The 13,943-nt window shown below is 47.7% G+C and overlaps 1 protein-coding gene across 1 annotated transcript in view; it reads left to right on the top strand.

Annotated features, from left to right (window-relative positions):
• The window catches only part of LOC144991230 (uncharacterized), a 40,807-nt gene extending 26,864 nt beyond the window's left edge, over positions 1-13,943 (top strand). Inside the window, exons 31-48 of the mRNA XM_078945349.1 lie at positions 103-380; positions 548-719; positions 840-1,078; positions 6,859-7,045; positions 7,324-7,501; positions 7,694-7,866; positions 7,943-8,012; positions 8,082-8,188; positions 8,269-8,300; positions 8,377-8,545; positions 9,532-9,627; positions 10,404-10,444; positions 10,519-10,647; positions 10,716-10,814; positions 10,882-11,010; positions 11,078-11,117; positions 11,183-11,300; positions 13,649-13,943. Coding sequence (XP_078801475.1) covers positions 103-380; positions 548-719; positions 840-1,078; positions 6,859-7,045; positions 7,324-7,501; positions 7,694-7,866; positions 7,943-8,012; positions 8,082-8,188; positions 8,269-8,300; positions 8,377-8,545; positions 9,532-9,627; positions 10,404-10,444; positions 10,519-10,647; positions 10,716-10,814; positions 10,882-11,010; positions 11,078-11,117; positions 11,183-11,300; positions 13,649-13,847 — 2,456 coding nt within the window. The 3' untranslated portion in view covers positions 13,848-13,943. The remainder of the gene's footprint in view (positions 1-102; positions 381-547; positions 720-839; positions 1,079-6,858; positions 7,046-7,323; positions 7,502-7,693; positions 7,867-7,942; positions 8,013-8,081; positions 8,189-8,268; positions 8,301-8,376; positions 8,546-9,531; positions 9,628-10,403; positions 10,445-10,518; positions 10,648-10,715; positions 10,815-10,881; positions 11,011-11,077; positions 11,118-11,182; positions 11,301-13,648) is intronic.

Raw genomic sequence — 13,943 nt, 5'->3', positions numbered from 1 at the left:
CACAACATCTAAATAAAAGTTAAAAATAGAAAGTCTGCAATTTGTTGTGTCTTCATTATTATTAATATACTTAAACTTTATTACGTTTGTATTTCTCTACAGGCGATGTAGTCTACAATGTCACTGATGGATTAGGGTGGTGTTACGTTGCATTTTGCAATGAATCTTGTAAAGTTGAGACCCAACCCAGCCCATGCCCAACAACACCAGAACCAAGCAGCACCACACCTTCTGCCACACAGGTGTTTGGTTCCACAACAGAGACCCCAACTTTCAGCACAACTCACCAGACAACCTCTGTTTCTAACTCTACCTCTACCAGCACGCACTCTCCATCGTCAGCTCCTCTAGATTGCAACGATGTCTCTCCACCTAAAAAGGTAGAATATAAATGGAGGGATATTATCCCACTGATTTCCAAAGGAACGCCTGAAGGTGTTTCAGTCTGTGCATAATAATGCAGCAAAAAAGCATCCACCTTAATGCCCCAAACCAACAGAATACCTCCATTGTTGATTTCACCTTTTGGTTCTCTGCTCTTCTTCAGAACGGAGAGTCCTGGCTGGTGGGTAACTGTTCCACCGCTGCCTGTTCCAACGGCAAGGTCACCACAACAACCATGATATGTCCTTCTATTCAACCACCAATCTGTGCCAACGGACACAAACCCATCCAGGTCTACGACGCTGATGGATGTTGCTTCCACTATGAATGTGAATGTAAGCCAAAGCTTCTCCCATCCATAAAATGTGGAACTGTTTTCAAAGTTGGAGTTTACTGTGTGATTTGGTTTCGTTTGAAGAAAAAATTGTTTTTGCTTTTTTTTTTAAACTGTGCAGGTGTTTGCAGCGTCTGGGGAGATTCCCACTTCCTGACTCTAGATGGGAGATCCTACAGTTTCAACGAGACCTGCTCTCATTATCTGGTGAAAGAGATCATCTCTAGATACAACCTGACCATCTCTACCAACCGTGACTGCGGTTCTTCAGACACCACCCTCTGTCCCCTGGCCCTTACGGTCACCTACCAATCCTTTGTAGTGGTTTTGACTAAGACAGTTGGAACCGAAGTCCACCTGGTAAGTTTGGTTCAGACTGGAAGATTTTATTGTCTAATTCCCCTATTGGGGGAGAATAAAACAATAATTTCCTTTTAGAAATTGAGGATGAAGAACTTGGAATGGGTTTACTAACCATATCAAGTGGTGAAGACCAAGGTCATAGTTGACTTATTTGAGTTCAATTCAATTCAATTCAATTTTATTTGTATAGCCCAAAATCACAACAACAGTCGTCTCGATGGGCTTCGAAGTAAAACATGAAATCAAAAGGATCACGAATACAAAGAGTTCAATAGAAAGTACTAAAATGAACTAACAAACTGACTAAGCTATACTGGCATCCCTGCCCTTAGACCCCCCTTCGCGGTAAGGAAAAACTCCCAAAAAAACCGGATTCCGGAAAAAACGAAGAAACCTCAGGGGTGCCCACATGAAGGAGGGATCCTCCCCCAGGACGGACAGGCGATTTACCAGAAATCTTAGAGAAGAATTAACTTATCTAAATCTACAACTACATATATAAAAGTCCAGCAGACGAGCTTCATCCAGCCGTGGTTATCGGGACAGTCAAAGGCGCGAGTCGAGCCAGAGGCAGGATCCACAGCCAGGTGTAGGAGCAGGAGCAAAGGCGAGGTAAACGGTCAGGAACTGGAGCACGGATGAACCAACTGGAGTCTGGAAGCACTCCCACTCCCCAGGAGGGGAGAGGAAAAGAGGGACAATACATGAATCACACTGCACCAAACAGAGGCATGGAGAACTAAATGATGAATTATGATCAAGAATAGAGGAGAGGAAGGGTAGAAGTAAAAAAGGAAAGAGGACAGAACCCCAGTGCACCATAGTTACCCCAGCTTCAACTTCTAGCAGCCTTTTAAAAGAAATAGTTATTATTAAGTTTAATTTAAACAAACTAACATTAAGTTAAATAATCTCTGAATACTAACTAGTCTGACAATAAGCCTGTCCACAGAGGAATGTTTTCAGTCTAGCTTTGAATGTAGAAACTGAGTCGGCCTCTCTTACATGAGCTGGGAGTTTATTCCATAAAACAGGGGCTTGGTGGCTAAACGCTCTACCTCCAACCGTACTTTTACTAATTCTAGGAACCACAAGCAGTCCTGCATTTAGTGAGTGAAGTGTTCTGATTGGATGGTAAGGGACTATGAGGTCCTTAATATAGGACGGGGCCATTCCATGTAAGGCCTCATAGGTTAACAGGAGGATCTTGAACTTAATTCTAGAATCAACTGGGAGCCAATGGAGCGAAACTAACACAGGAGTGATGTGATCTCTTCTGCTGGTTCCAGCTAACAATCTAGCAGCTGCGTTCTGAACAAGCTGGAGACTTCTTAAGGAACTCTTAGGACACGCTGCTAACAAGGAGTTACAGTAATCCAGCCTCGACGTAACAAATGCATGGATGAGTTTTTCAGCATCACTCTTAGAAAGTATATTTCTGATCTTAGCAATATTCCACAGGTGAAAAAAGGCAGTTCTACACGCCTGAGATATATGAGCCTTAAATGATAAATCCTGGTCAAGTAAAACCCCAAGGTTTCTAACTGTGGAATTGGGGGCTATACTTATACCATCCAGGGAGACTATCTGAGCAGACAGAGCATCTCTGAGGTTTTTAGGACCAAGTATAATGACCTCAGTTTTTTCTGGGTTCAAGAGGAGGTCATTAATTGTCATCCAGGTCTTGATGTCACTGATGCAGGCGTTCAGTTTCTCTATCTGGTCATTCTGGTCAGGCTTCATGGATAAATACAACTGCGTATCGTCGGCATAACAATGAAAATTAATGCTGTGTTTCCTGATTATGTTTCCTAGGGGTAGCATATAAAGCGTAAACAGGATCGGTCCCAAGACTGAGCCCTGTGGGACTCCATAGTTGAGTCGAGTGCACTGAGAGGAATGGCCATTTACATTAACGAACTGATACCTATGGGACAGATAGGATTTAAACCACTGGAGAGCAGATCCTCTGATCCCTATGTCCTGCTCTAGTCTATGGAGTAAAATACCGTGGTCGATAGTGTCAAAGGCTGCACTGAGGTCCAACAGGACCAGAATAGAAAGTAGTCCCTTTTCTGAGGCCAATAACAAGTCATTAGAGACTCTAACTAGTGCAGTTTCCGTACTGTGGTGAGGTCTAAACCCCGACTGAAAGTCTTCAAAGTGGCTGTTGTCCTGTAGGTGGCAGTAAAGCTGCTTAACTACAACTCTTTCTAGGATTTTAGAAATAAAGGGCAGGTTTGATATCGGTCTATAGTTGGCCAAGATGCTAGGATCCAAACTGGGCTTTTTCAGAAGAGGTTTAACAACTGCATATTTAAAAGACTGTGGCACGTAACCCGTTTCCAGAGAGGCATTTATCATTGTTAATATGGGATCATTAATTAGGGGAAAAGTTTCTTTAAAAAGTCTAGTGGGAATTGGGTCTAACAGACACGTTGAGGATTTGGAGGACGTAATAATTGATGTTATTTCTACTTGATCCACAGCAGTGAAGCAGTCTAATGTTACAGAGGTTTCTATGGATGCCTCCATTTCTACCGCTTCAGCCTGTTCTGGGCTGATAGTAGGAATAACTTGATTTAACTTATGTCTAATATTTGAGATTTTACTATCGAAAAATGTAAGAAAATCATCAGAGCTGAGAGAAACAGGAACATGTGGTTCTACTGAGCTCTGACTGCGAGTTAATTTAGCTATAGTGCTAAAAAGAAATCTTGGATTGTTTCCATTCTCTGATATTAAGGTTGAATAGTACTGGCTTCTAGCTCTACGCAGAGCTTTTTTATAATTTAATAGGCTATGTTTCCAGATATCCAGAGACTGCTCTGAACCGGAGCGGCGCCATTCTCTTTCCAACTTACGGGTTTCTTGTTTAAGAGAACGAGTTTCAGCGTTAAACCACGGTGCTACTCGGTTTTGTCTGACGAACTTAGGTTTCAAGGGGGCAACAACATTGAGTGTACTCCTGAGGGCTTGTAAGGCATCATTAACAAAGTGGTCATTTATACTAGGACTGATACTATGGGAGCTGGACTCAGAGTATTTTCTCAGAATATCACTAAGTACTGGCTGAACTGTGTGTTTAAACTCAGACACAGAACGGTCAGTTAAGGTTCTTCTAAGCTGTTTCTTATTCCCCGGGTGCAGAAGGATGTTCCAGTGTAAACTGGAAGGTAATCAGAAAGTGATCAGAAATGATGGGGTTAAGAGGAAGGACACTCAGCTGGCTGATCTCTATCCCATGGGTTAGAACAAGGTCCAGGGTGTGCTTATGACAGTGAGTGGGTTCATTCACACTTTGGGTGAAACCAACATCATCTAATAAAGCTGCAAAAGCCTTTCCTAGGCAGTCACTGGGGTCATCAACATGAATATTAAAATCCCCTAATATTATAGTTTGATCAGAATCTAAGACAATAGTCGATAGGAAGTCGAAAAACTCAGTTAAAAATTCTGAATATGGGCCGGGGGGGGATAAATAATTATGAGTAAAACAGGTTTTCGAGTTTTCCTGTTTGGGTGATTTATAGACAATATGATGTTTTCAAATGAATTATAAGCATTTTTAACTTTAGGGCTGAGAAGTAAGCTAGACTGTGATATTACTGCCAAACCACCTCCTTTCCCTGAAATCCTGGATTTCTGATAGTTAGTATAAGTGGGGGGGGTTGCTTCATTCAATCTAACATAGTCATCCTGATGGAGCCAAGTTTCTGTTAAGGCTAAAAGACTAAGGTTTTTATCAGTAATTAACTCGTTGATTAAGAGGGACTTGGAGGAAATGGATCTAATGTTTAATAAACCGCATTTAATTACATCATAATTCTGCTTGTGAGAACTGCTGTCTGTCACTTTAAGGTTTCTATGACGCGCTCCTTTCATTTGTCTTTCAGCACATAAGCTAAAGCTAGGACCTGCTTGACTTTCCCTGCATGGGTTTTGCACCGGCACTAACCCTAAGGGAGGCTCAGAGGAGCGTTTTACACTGCTGCTCTGCGCCCGGGTCTCGTCTCTGGATTGTCAGGTTAACAGACTAAGGCTAGCAGAAATGTTTCTAGAAAGAAGAGCGGCACCGTCCCGGGTGGGATGGACGCCGTCTCTCCGCATGAGACCGGGCTTCCCCCAAAACGCGCTCCAATTATCCACAAAACCAACGCCGTTTTCTGGGCACCATCTAGAAAGCCAGCGGTTAAATGATGAAAAGCGGCTGTACATTTCATCACTGACTAAGTTCGGCAGGGGACCAGAGAAAATTACAGTGTCGGACATCGTCTTAGCCAGTTTACACACCGAAGCTACGTTTAACTAAACCACCTCTGACTGTCTCCGTCGGGCATCATTACCGCCTGCGTGAATCACGACTCGACGGAACCTGGACTTACTCTGAGCTAACATCCTAAGGTTCCCCTCGATGTCACCAACTCTGGCCCCCGGATAACACCTGACTGTAGCCGCTGGGAGCTCCACGTTTCTAACTTCAGAAGAGCCTATAACCAGAGTTGAGTGTTCAGCGGGTGTGTCGCTGAGGGGGGAGAACCTATTACTAACGTGGAGTCTCGGGTGCTCTAAGTTTTTGCGTTTAGCACTATGTTTCCTCCCAACCGGTACAAACCCCTGACTGTCTCCCGGCTGTTGGGAGGGCGCTGGGGTGCTAGCTAAGTTAGCCCTGGTAGCGCGGCCCGCGCTACGAGTAACGACCTGGCTAGCCGGCTTAGCTTCCACTGTGCGGAGCCGCGCTTCTAACTGCTCCAGCCTGGCCTCCAAGTCTAACACAAGACTACACCTAACACACCTATCGCTATCTTTACTAAAGGAGGCAGGATCATCACTAAACATATGGCACATGGGGCAGGAGAGAGGAGGAGAGGCGGAAGGAGTGGTGGCCATGCTAGGTTCTGAGCTAAGGCTAGCGGTGTTTAAGTAAAGAGAAGTGGTCTATTTAGCAAAATGAGAAAAGTGAACAGCAAGCGGTTTAACAGTGGTGAATTCGCTAATAAAAGGTACTAGATGTGAATATTAACCCAGATAACCCTTAGAGTAAGCAATAGTAGTAAGGCTAATGCCAAACAAGAGGACAGCAGTCACACAACTAGCACTGGGAATAGCTCACCCGGAAATGACGTCACAGGAAATGGATGCAATGATGAAAAGTTATGCTCCTATAGACACACCTGGACTGCAGGGTCACTTTCCTCACAGAGAATCTTTTGTCTGTCCACCCTCCTTCTCATCCATCCATCGCCTGAAGCCGCTGAATGCCTGTCGGGTCGCTGGGGCCTCTTCTGGCGACTGTTGGGCCCTAGGCGGGGTTCACTCAGGACAGGTCACCAGTCTGTTCCAGGGCCCTTCTAATCTACCACTGCAAAATGTCGTTATTGAATTCAGCTTCTGTATAAAAACACACATTTACAACCCAGGTTGTCTGGAGAAGATGCTTAAACAAATTAAGAAACATCAGATCAAACATAAAGGATGACAATCAAGAAAGTGTTCTTCCAGGTCAGAGCAGGTTTAAAATCTTTGAAATTGTAATCTCCATAAGTGACCTGCAGAGTCCAGATCCATGGAAAGGGTTTCAGTGGAGAAACTGGACTGAAACTGAGCAGCAACGTTGCATCCTCATCACTAATGTTCTCTGGTTTCTGGTCTTTATCCATGAAATGTTCAAATCTAAACTGAATCTCGATTATAATCATTTAGAACAATCTGATTTTGATCTTGGGTTCTTGGTCCTGGACAGAGAACGATCTGATGAACGTTGTCTCTTCGTGCAGATGGCCTTCATCAACCAGAAGCGCGCCTACCCGGGCTTCAGTAACTCTGCACTGTGGCTCCTGGGCACTGACATGGCGATGGGCGTGGTCATCCCAGACATCAACGCCACGGTGGTCTACAGGGGCTCCTCGTTCAGCATCGAACTGCCCCATACTCTGTTTGGGGGCAACACTGAGGGGCTGTGTGGTGAGTGAGGCCTGTTGACAGATGCTGTCACCATTTTATTAAGATTTAAGGACTAGACTGCAGGTCCACCTCCTCCACCCCCTGACTTCGGTACAGCTTGATTGCAGTAAAATAGTCTTCCTGAAGATGGCGCTACATGAAGATGAAAACCTGCTTTAGACCTTTTTTGGCGGACATGAAACGGACCCTTCAGGTTCATCAGACAGGACCGAGATGGTCCTCCAGGGAGGGTTCAAATATTCCCATCTGAACTGCCTTATTCTGACCCCCCCCCTCAGGAACCTGTGACAACTCCCAGGTTAATGACTGCAGGGCCCCCAACGGACAGGTGGAGAGCTGCTCCACCTCTGCCAGGCAGTGGAGCGTCCCGGGGAAGCCATGCGTCCCGCCGTTCTCCCCGTACACCCTAAAACCCCCCCAATGTGAAGCCGTCCTCTGTGAGGTGCTGACCAGCAGGTGAGATGCGTGGTTGTCAAACCCCTCCCTCAGAGTGCGGGGGGAGGTAAATGAGCCCCCCACCCCACCCAGGAAGCTTTGATCCTGACAGAGCGGGGGAGCGGAGGGGAGGGGGGTGAAACAGACAAAAAGTTAAGCTAGAGGAAGGGAGCATGGCTTTTCACAATAAAACAGGAAGTCCGTCTTCCACAGCGTCTTCTCCGCGTGCCACGCGCTCGTGCCGCCGAGACAGTTCGCGGCTGCCTGTCAACACGATGTGTGCAGCGGCGGGAACGGCAGCTGCTCCAGCCTGGAGGCGTACGCCGCCGAGTGCGCCATGGCGGGAGTCTGCATCGACTGGAGGAGCGCCACCGGCGGGCTGTGCGGTGAGACACGCGGGTCCCGCGTGCGGGGGATGGGGGAAGGTCTTCCGACGTCTGATGTCATGTTGTCGCGTTGCAGAGCACGAGTGTTCGAGCGGGAAAGTGTACCAGGCCTGCGGTCCGTCTGTGGAGCCCACCTGCAGCGACAGGTAGGGCGGGCGTCATGACGTCAATAAGCCCCCCCCCCCGATACGCCAGGTGACTGTTCTGTTCCTCAGATTCCAGGACAGCGGAGCGTCCCGGAGCTACAGCGGGGAGGGCTGCTTCTGCCCCCCCGGGAGCACCTTGTTCAACAGGGTCTATGACACCTGCGTGACCTCCTGCTGTGAGAACTTCCGTTTGACCCCTGACCTCCTCATCAGGCCCCATCACGTGCCTAACAGAAGCTTTCTGTGTGTGTTTCAGACTGTGTTGGACCGGATGGAAGACCCAAAGAGGTGAGGCTGCTGAAGACCATCATGAAGGTCCAGCCCTGCTGCTGGGAGTCTGACCCGCTTTGTTCGTGCTCCACAGTCCGGCGAGTCCTGGACCAGCGGCTGCAGCAGCTGCCAGTGCGACCAGGACTCGATGAGCGTGCAGTGCACCCCCCTGCCCTGCCCCGAGGTCCAGAACCCGGACTGCAGCGAGCCGGGCCAGCAGCTCACCAACAGGACAGACGGCTGCTGCACGGCGCCCTCATGCGGTCAGTGGCGCTGCCGGCCCCTGATTGGGTCAGGAGAAGGGTTCGTCTCTAGATGGACTAACCTGCTGGGAACCCGTTCAGCGTTTTCCTAAACAGGAAGTAGAGGCGTTTCCTGTAAGAAGTCGTGGAAATGTTGGTTTGGGGATCATATGACACATCATGGCGAGATAGCAACTCAAAACTGGAACAGGGACACAAAGAGTTGAGATGCACAAATGTTACAGGACCAGAAATGCTGAGATGTTCTGAGAGGACCAGAACCAGAACCTGGACGTGTAAGGCCTGTCTGACCTCAGTGGGCTGAGGGAAGCAGAAGGTGGTCCATCCTGACGGAAGCTCCTGCAGCAGCTGAGGAGGAGGAAGCAGCCTGAAGCTGAATGAAGCTGAATGAAGCAGCATGAAGCTGAATGAAGCAGCATGAAGCTGAATGAAGTAGAATGAAGCAGCATGAAGCTGAATGAAACTGGATGAAGCAGCATGAAGCTGAATGAACCAGCATGAAGCTGAAGGAAGCAGCATGAAGCTGAATGAAGTAGAATGAAGCAGCATGAAGTAGAATGAAGCAGCATGAAGCTGAAGGAAGCAGCATGAAGCTGAATGAAGCAGCATGAAGCTGAATGAAGTAGAATGAAGCAGCATGAAGTAGAATGAAGCAGCATGAAGCTGAAGGAAGCAGCATGAAGCTGAATGAAGTAGAATGAAGCAGCATGAAGTAGAATGAAGCAGCATGAAGCTGAAGGAAGCAGCATGAAGCTGAATGAAGCAGCATGAAGCGACTTGCTGACTTCTGTTACTCTTAAAAATGATTCAATAACTGACTTTAGGTCAAAACTTCTGATGATTGACAGATGAAGTTTTTTCTCATGAAGATTTTCTCCTCATTTATACAGAATTTAAAACCAGTTAGCTTGTCAATGTTTTAAAAATGATGCGGTTTCCTGGCAGTGGCGCCGTCAGGAAGCTGAACTCTCATGTTGTGTCTGCAGAGTGTAACCCGGACCTGTGTGCCCCCCCCACCACCTGTCCACTGGGTTTCAGCCTCAGAGCCGCCAACGGCACCTGCTGCCAGAGCTACGAATGCGGTACGCTGACACACCTGTAGGGCTCCTCTAGCCCAGTCCAGACACGACCAACACTTCCAAAGCTCCGTCACAATCCTGAGGCCTGGCAGTCGATTCCCTGAAGCCGGGCCTGGGTCTGGAAGGGTTCTCTGCTAGCGTTAGCGTGCTACATCCGTTGTTGCTGCGTGATCGTCAGAAAGGTTTGATTTGCATTCAGGAAAACGGCTTCAGCTGATGCTTAGTAGAACCCGTCCATGTTCTCCAGAACCATTAGCTGTTAGCATGGACATGCTAGCTGTGACCACATGAACCAGTTTCAGCCTCAGAATTTGTGTTGGATTTCAGACATTTTTTTGAAATCATGCTAAGTGGCGTTTACTATGAAGCGCTTTACAGTCACTCACACATTTACACACTGGTGGCCGCTCCGCTGCCGAGCACTGGCGCCCGCCTCCCACCAGAGGCAAAGTGGGGTTCAGCGTCTTGCCCAAGGACACATCGACTCATGGGCGTGCAAGACGGGAATCGAACCTGCAATCTTACAATCATGGGTCAACTGCCCTACCGCTGCACCATGGCCGCCCCACAAAATCGTCATGGTAACGTAAAGCAGTGTTTCCCCACCCGGGTCCTCTGATGAGCTGAATCAGGGGCAACATGGAAAACATGCAGGGCTGTGTTTTTCTGTGGTGACATCATGTGAGGGGGCGGAGTTATGACCACTATGCTGTTCAGCTAACAGACGCTGCTCCTTATGAATCTGGTTCCATGGTAACGCCTGCTTTGTGTCTCTGCAGTTCCTAAAGGCGTCTGCGTCCACGAGCAGGCAGAGTTCATGGTACGTAACCAGGAGCTCCTCGTTTCTCCTGCCGTCTGTGAATCTGGTCTGACCGCCAAGTCTCTCCTCCGCAGCCTGGAGCGAGCGTGCAGACGGCAGGAAGTTCGTGTCAGGACTGCCTCTGCAGCCCCCAGACGGACCCCGTCACGCAGCTGAACGTCATCGCCTGCACGCCTGTTCTGTGCAACAGCAGCTGCGCCGAGGTGAGCTCCAGCCGTGACGTCTGTAAAGCGGGAGGTCCGTGATGTTCACACCCCCCGTCCTGCTGCAGGGCTTCGAGTATGACGCCAGCGGGGGCGGGTGCTGTGGGGAGTGCGTGCAGAAGAGCTGCGTGGTCACGCTGGAGGACCAGTCGACCCACACGGTGGAGGTGAGTACAGGTCTGACAGCTCAGGACGAAGATGACGATGAAGGTGTGACCTCAGACTGTGGCGCAGGTCAACCACACCTACGTACCCCCCCACGACAAGTGTGCCCAGTTCACGTGCCAGGGGATCGACGGTCAGCTCGTCACCAAGGAGACCAGGACCAGCTGCCCCCCCTTTGACCCAGCCGACTGTGAACCGGTATGTTGGTGGAAGCGTTCTGTGTGACTTTGGCCCGGACTGTTTCTAACCGAACCTGAACCTGCAGGGAACCGAGAGCACGGACGCCGGCGGCTGCTGCAGGAGCTGTGAGTGTGCGTGAACGTCTGTCGGGGTCTGCCAGGACCCGCTCTGAGCGTACGTTTGTGTGCAGGCCGACCGCGGAGCGACTGCAGAGTCCGCAGCCAGCAGACCCGCATGGAGGTGGACGGCTGCGTGAGCGGCCAGCTGAACCTGACGTCCTGTGACGGCAGCTGCAGGAGCTCCTCCAGGTGAGTCCAGCTGCTTCAGAGACACCGGAGCGGTCCATTCCGTCCGGCACATCAAAGCTCCATTTTGACCTTAGACGCAAAACAGAAACTTCACCGCCGATCCATCAGCTCACAAACCAAATGCATTTGTTGAGGGGAAAGGGGTGGAGCCAAAGTGAGAGTGTGTTTGTTTCCGTTGTGAAGTTGGGTTCTGTCTTAGACGGGTGGAGACTCACTGGATTTTGCGCTTCTTCATCATCCATGAGGAGCAGAAACAGCCGTCTGAAGTCTTCCTCCTTTTCCTCCAGAGCTTTTTTCAGACAATAGCGCCCCCAAATGGCAGCTGTTAGAACAGCAGGACTTTTCCTGCAGGTTTGCTGTGGGTGTCTTTAGTTCTCCTTACAACAGAGTGAAACCAGGTCAGATGGGAGGGGGGGCGGTCCTGCCCCTTCTGCTTGCAAGACCCCCCACAGTGGAAGCTCAAATATGGAGTAGAGGCGGGCAGGTAGGCTTTAAAAACTCTGATTTATGTGAAAATGATCCTCTAATCAGCTGTTTCATGTAGAGCACCACTCCTGTTGTGAACTCAGCCTTTAGGCTCCAACTCTTTACAGAGCGCAGACCGCTTAACCTCTGACAGCCTTTTCACAACTCCAACAGTCGTAAAGGACGCAGAGCTCTCAGAAATTCTACCGCCAGCAGATTTTCTGAACATATTTTTTACTTTAATTTGTTTAAAAAGGAATTACAAGGTTTACAGTCTTGAAACAACAAATGTATACAAGATATAAATCAAATTACTTAACTGTCGCAATGTTCAATTCAACTGCTGTGCACAGTAGCATGCTAATGCTGATGTTAGCACAGTAGCATGCTAATGCTGATGTTAGCACAGTAGCATTAGCATGCTGATGTTAGCACAGTAGCATGCTAATGCTGATGTTAGCACAGTAGCATTATCATGCTGATGTTAGCACAGTAGCATGCTAATGCTGATGTTAGCACAGTAGCATGCTAATGCTGATGTTAGCACAGTAGCATTAGCATGCTGATGTTAGCACAGTAGTATGCTAATGCTGATGTTAGCACAGTAGCATTATCATGCTGATGTTAGCACAGTAGCATGCTAATGCTGATGTTAGCACAGTAGTATGCTAATGCTGATGTTAGCACAGTAGCATGCTAATGCTGATGTTAGCACAGTAGCATTAGCATGCTGATGTTAGCACAGTAGTATGCTAATGCTGATGTTAGCACAGTAGCATTAGCATGCTGATGTTAGCACAGTAGTATGCTAATGCTGATGTTAGCACAGTAGCATTAGCATGCTGATGTTAGCACAGTAGCATGCTAATGCTGATGTTAGCACAGTAGCATTAGCATGCTGATGTTAGCACAGTAGCATGCTAATGCTGATGTTAGCACAGTAGCATGCTAATGCTGATGTTAGCACAGTAGTATGCTAATGCTGATGTTAGCACAGTAGCATGCTAATGCTGCTTGTGGGTACCGGATGTTCTCGGGATCCTTCGACCAATGATGACGTCACACTATTTGATTGGCTGTAAGTTGCCACGACCAATGAGTTAACGTCGCTAAGTTTTTTTAAAAACTTTATTGACAATTGCGGTATCATACATTAACAATGACATTACCGTTAAAAACGAACAATAACAATGTAATGAATATTGCTTCGAAGATCAGTCACCATTGCCAAACATAATATATTAACATAGAAAATAAAGAATAGAGGGGAAAAAAAGAAACAATGAACATAACACACAAATAAATAAAAACATAAGTAAAATAAAATAAAGGAACATAAAAAAAAATCTAAATAGTCTAATACTAGTTAAGTTAGGGGTACTCGTGAAGTTTGTATTTCTGAACAAAACTAAGCAATTTCAAGCCATTCTTCTTTTTCATATAATGAAGTGATTGAAAGTAAAAACAGAGCTCTTTATTAAATGTTATAAAAAGTGGTTTGGTCTTCAAAACTTGACCTCACCAAGATGGCGGTGCTCTCCTCCCATGAGGAAACACGTGATGTCTCCTCTAGTGATAAAACTCATTGGAAGGACCCCGAGAACATCCGGTACCCACACTGCTGTTAGCACAGTGGCATTAGCATGCTGCTGTTAGCACAGTACAGTAGCATGCTAATGCTGATGTTAGCACAGTAGCATGCTAATCCTGATGTTAGCACAGTAGCATTAGCATGCTGCTGTTAGCACAGTAGCATTAGCATGCTAATGTTAGCACAGCAGCATGCTGATGTTTCTGTATACAGTTAATCTTTTAGTGTGATCCGTGAACAGACAGCAGCCAGGACCTCGCCGCTTATAAACCTTACCTCTCTTCTGTTGCAGCTATTCTGCAGCAGCTAACGCAATGACGCATCAGTGCGAGTGCTGCCATGAGGACGCCACCAGCAGGAGGCAGGTGGAACTGACCTGTGTTGACGGCTCCAAGCTGCAGCATACCTACATCCATGTGGAATCGTGCCGCTGCAGCAGACAGGACTGTGCCGGCGGGACGACCAGGGCGCAGCGTCGCAGGAGGCGTTGACCGTCTTGATTTATGACATTTATTTATAACATTCACTCACAGACGTGATGGAAGATTTTCTTCATGATCTGAATTAAAATGTTTCTGCAACCTGAA

This window comes from Oryzias latipes, chromosome 3 (assembly GCF_053564925.1).
Source record: "Oryzias latipes strain Hd-rR chromosome 3, Olatipes_Hd-rR_3.1".
Classification (NCBI taxonomy): Eukaryota; Metazoa; Chordata; class Actinopteri; order Beloniformes; family Adrianichthyidae; genus Oryzias; species Oryzias latipes.
This window is presented reverse-complemented; position numbering and strand designations above follow the sequence as displayed.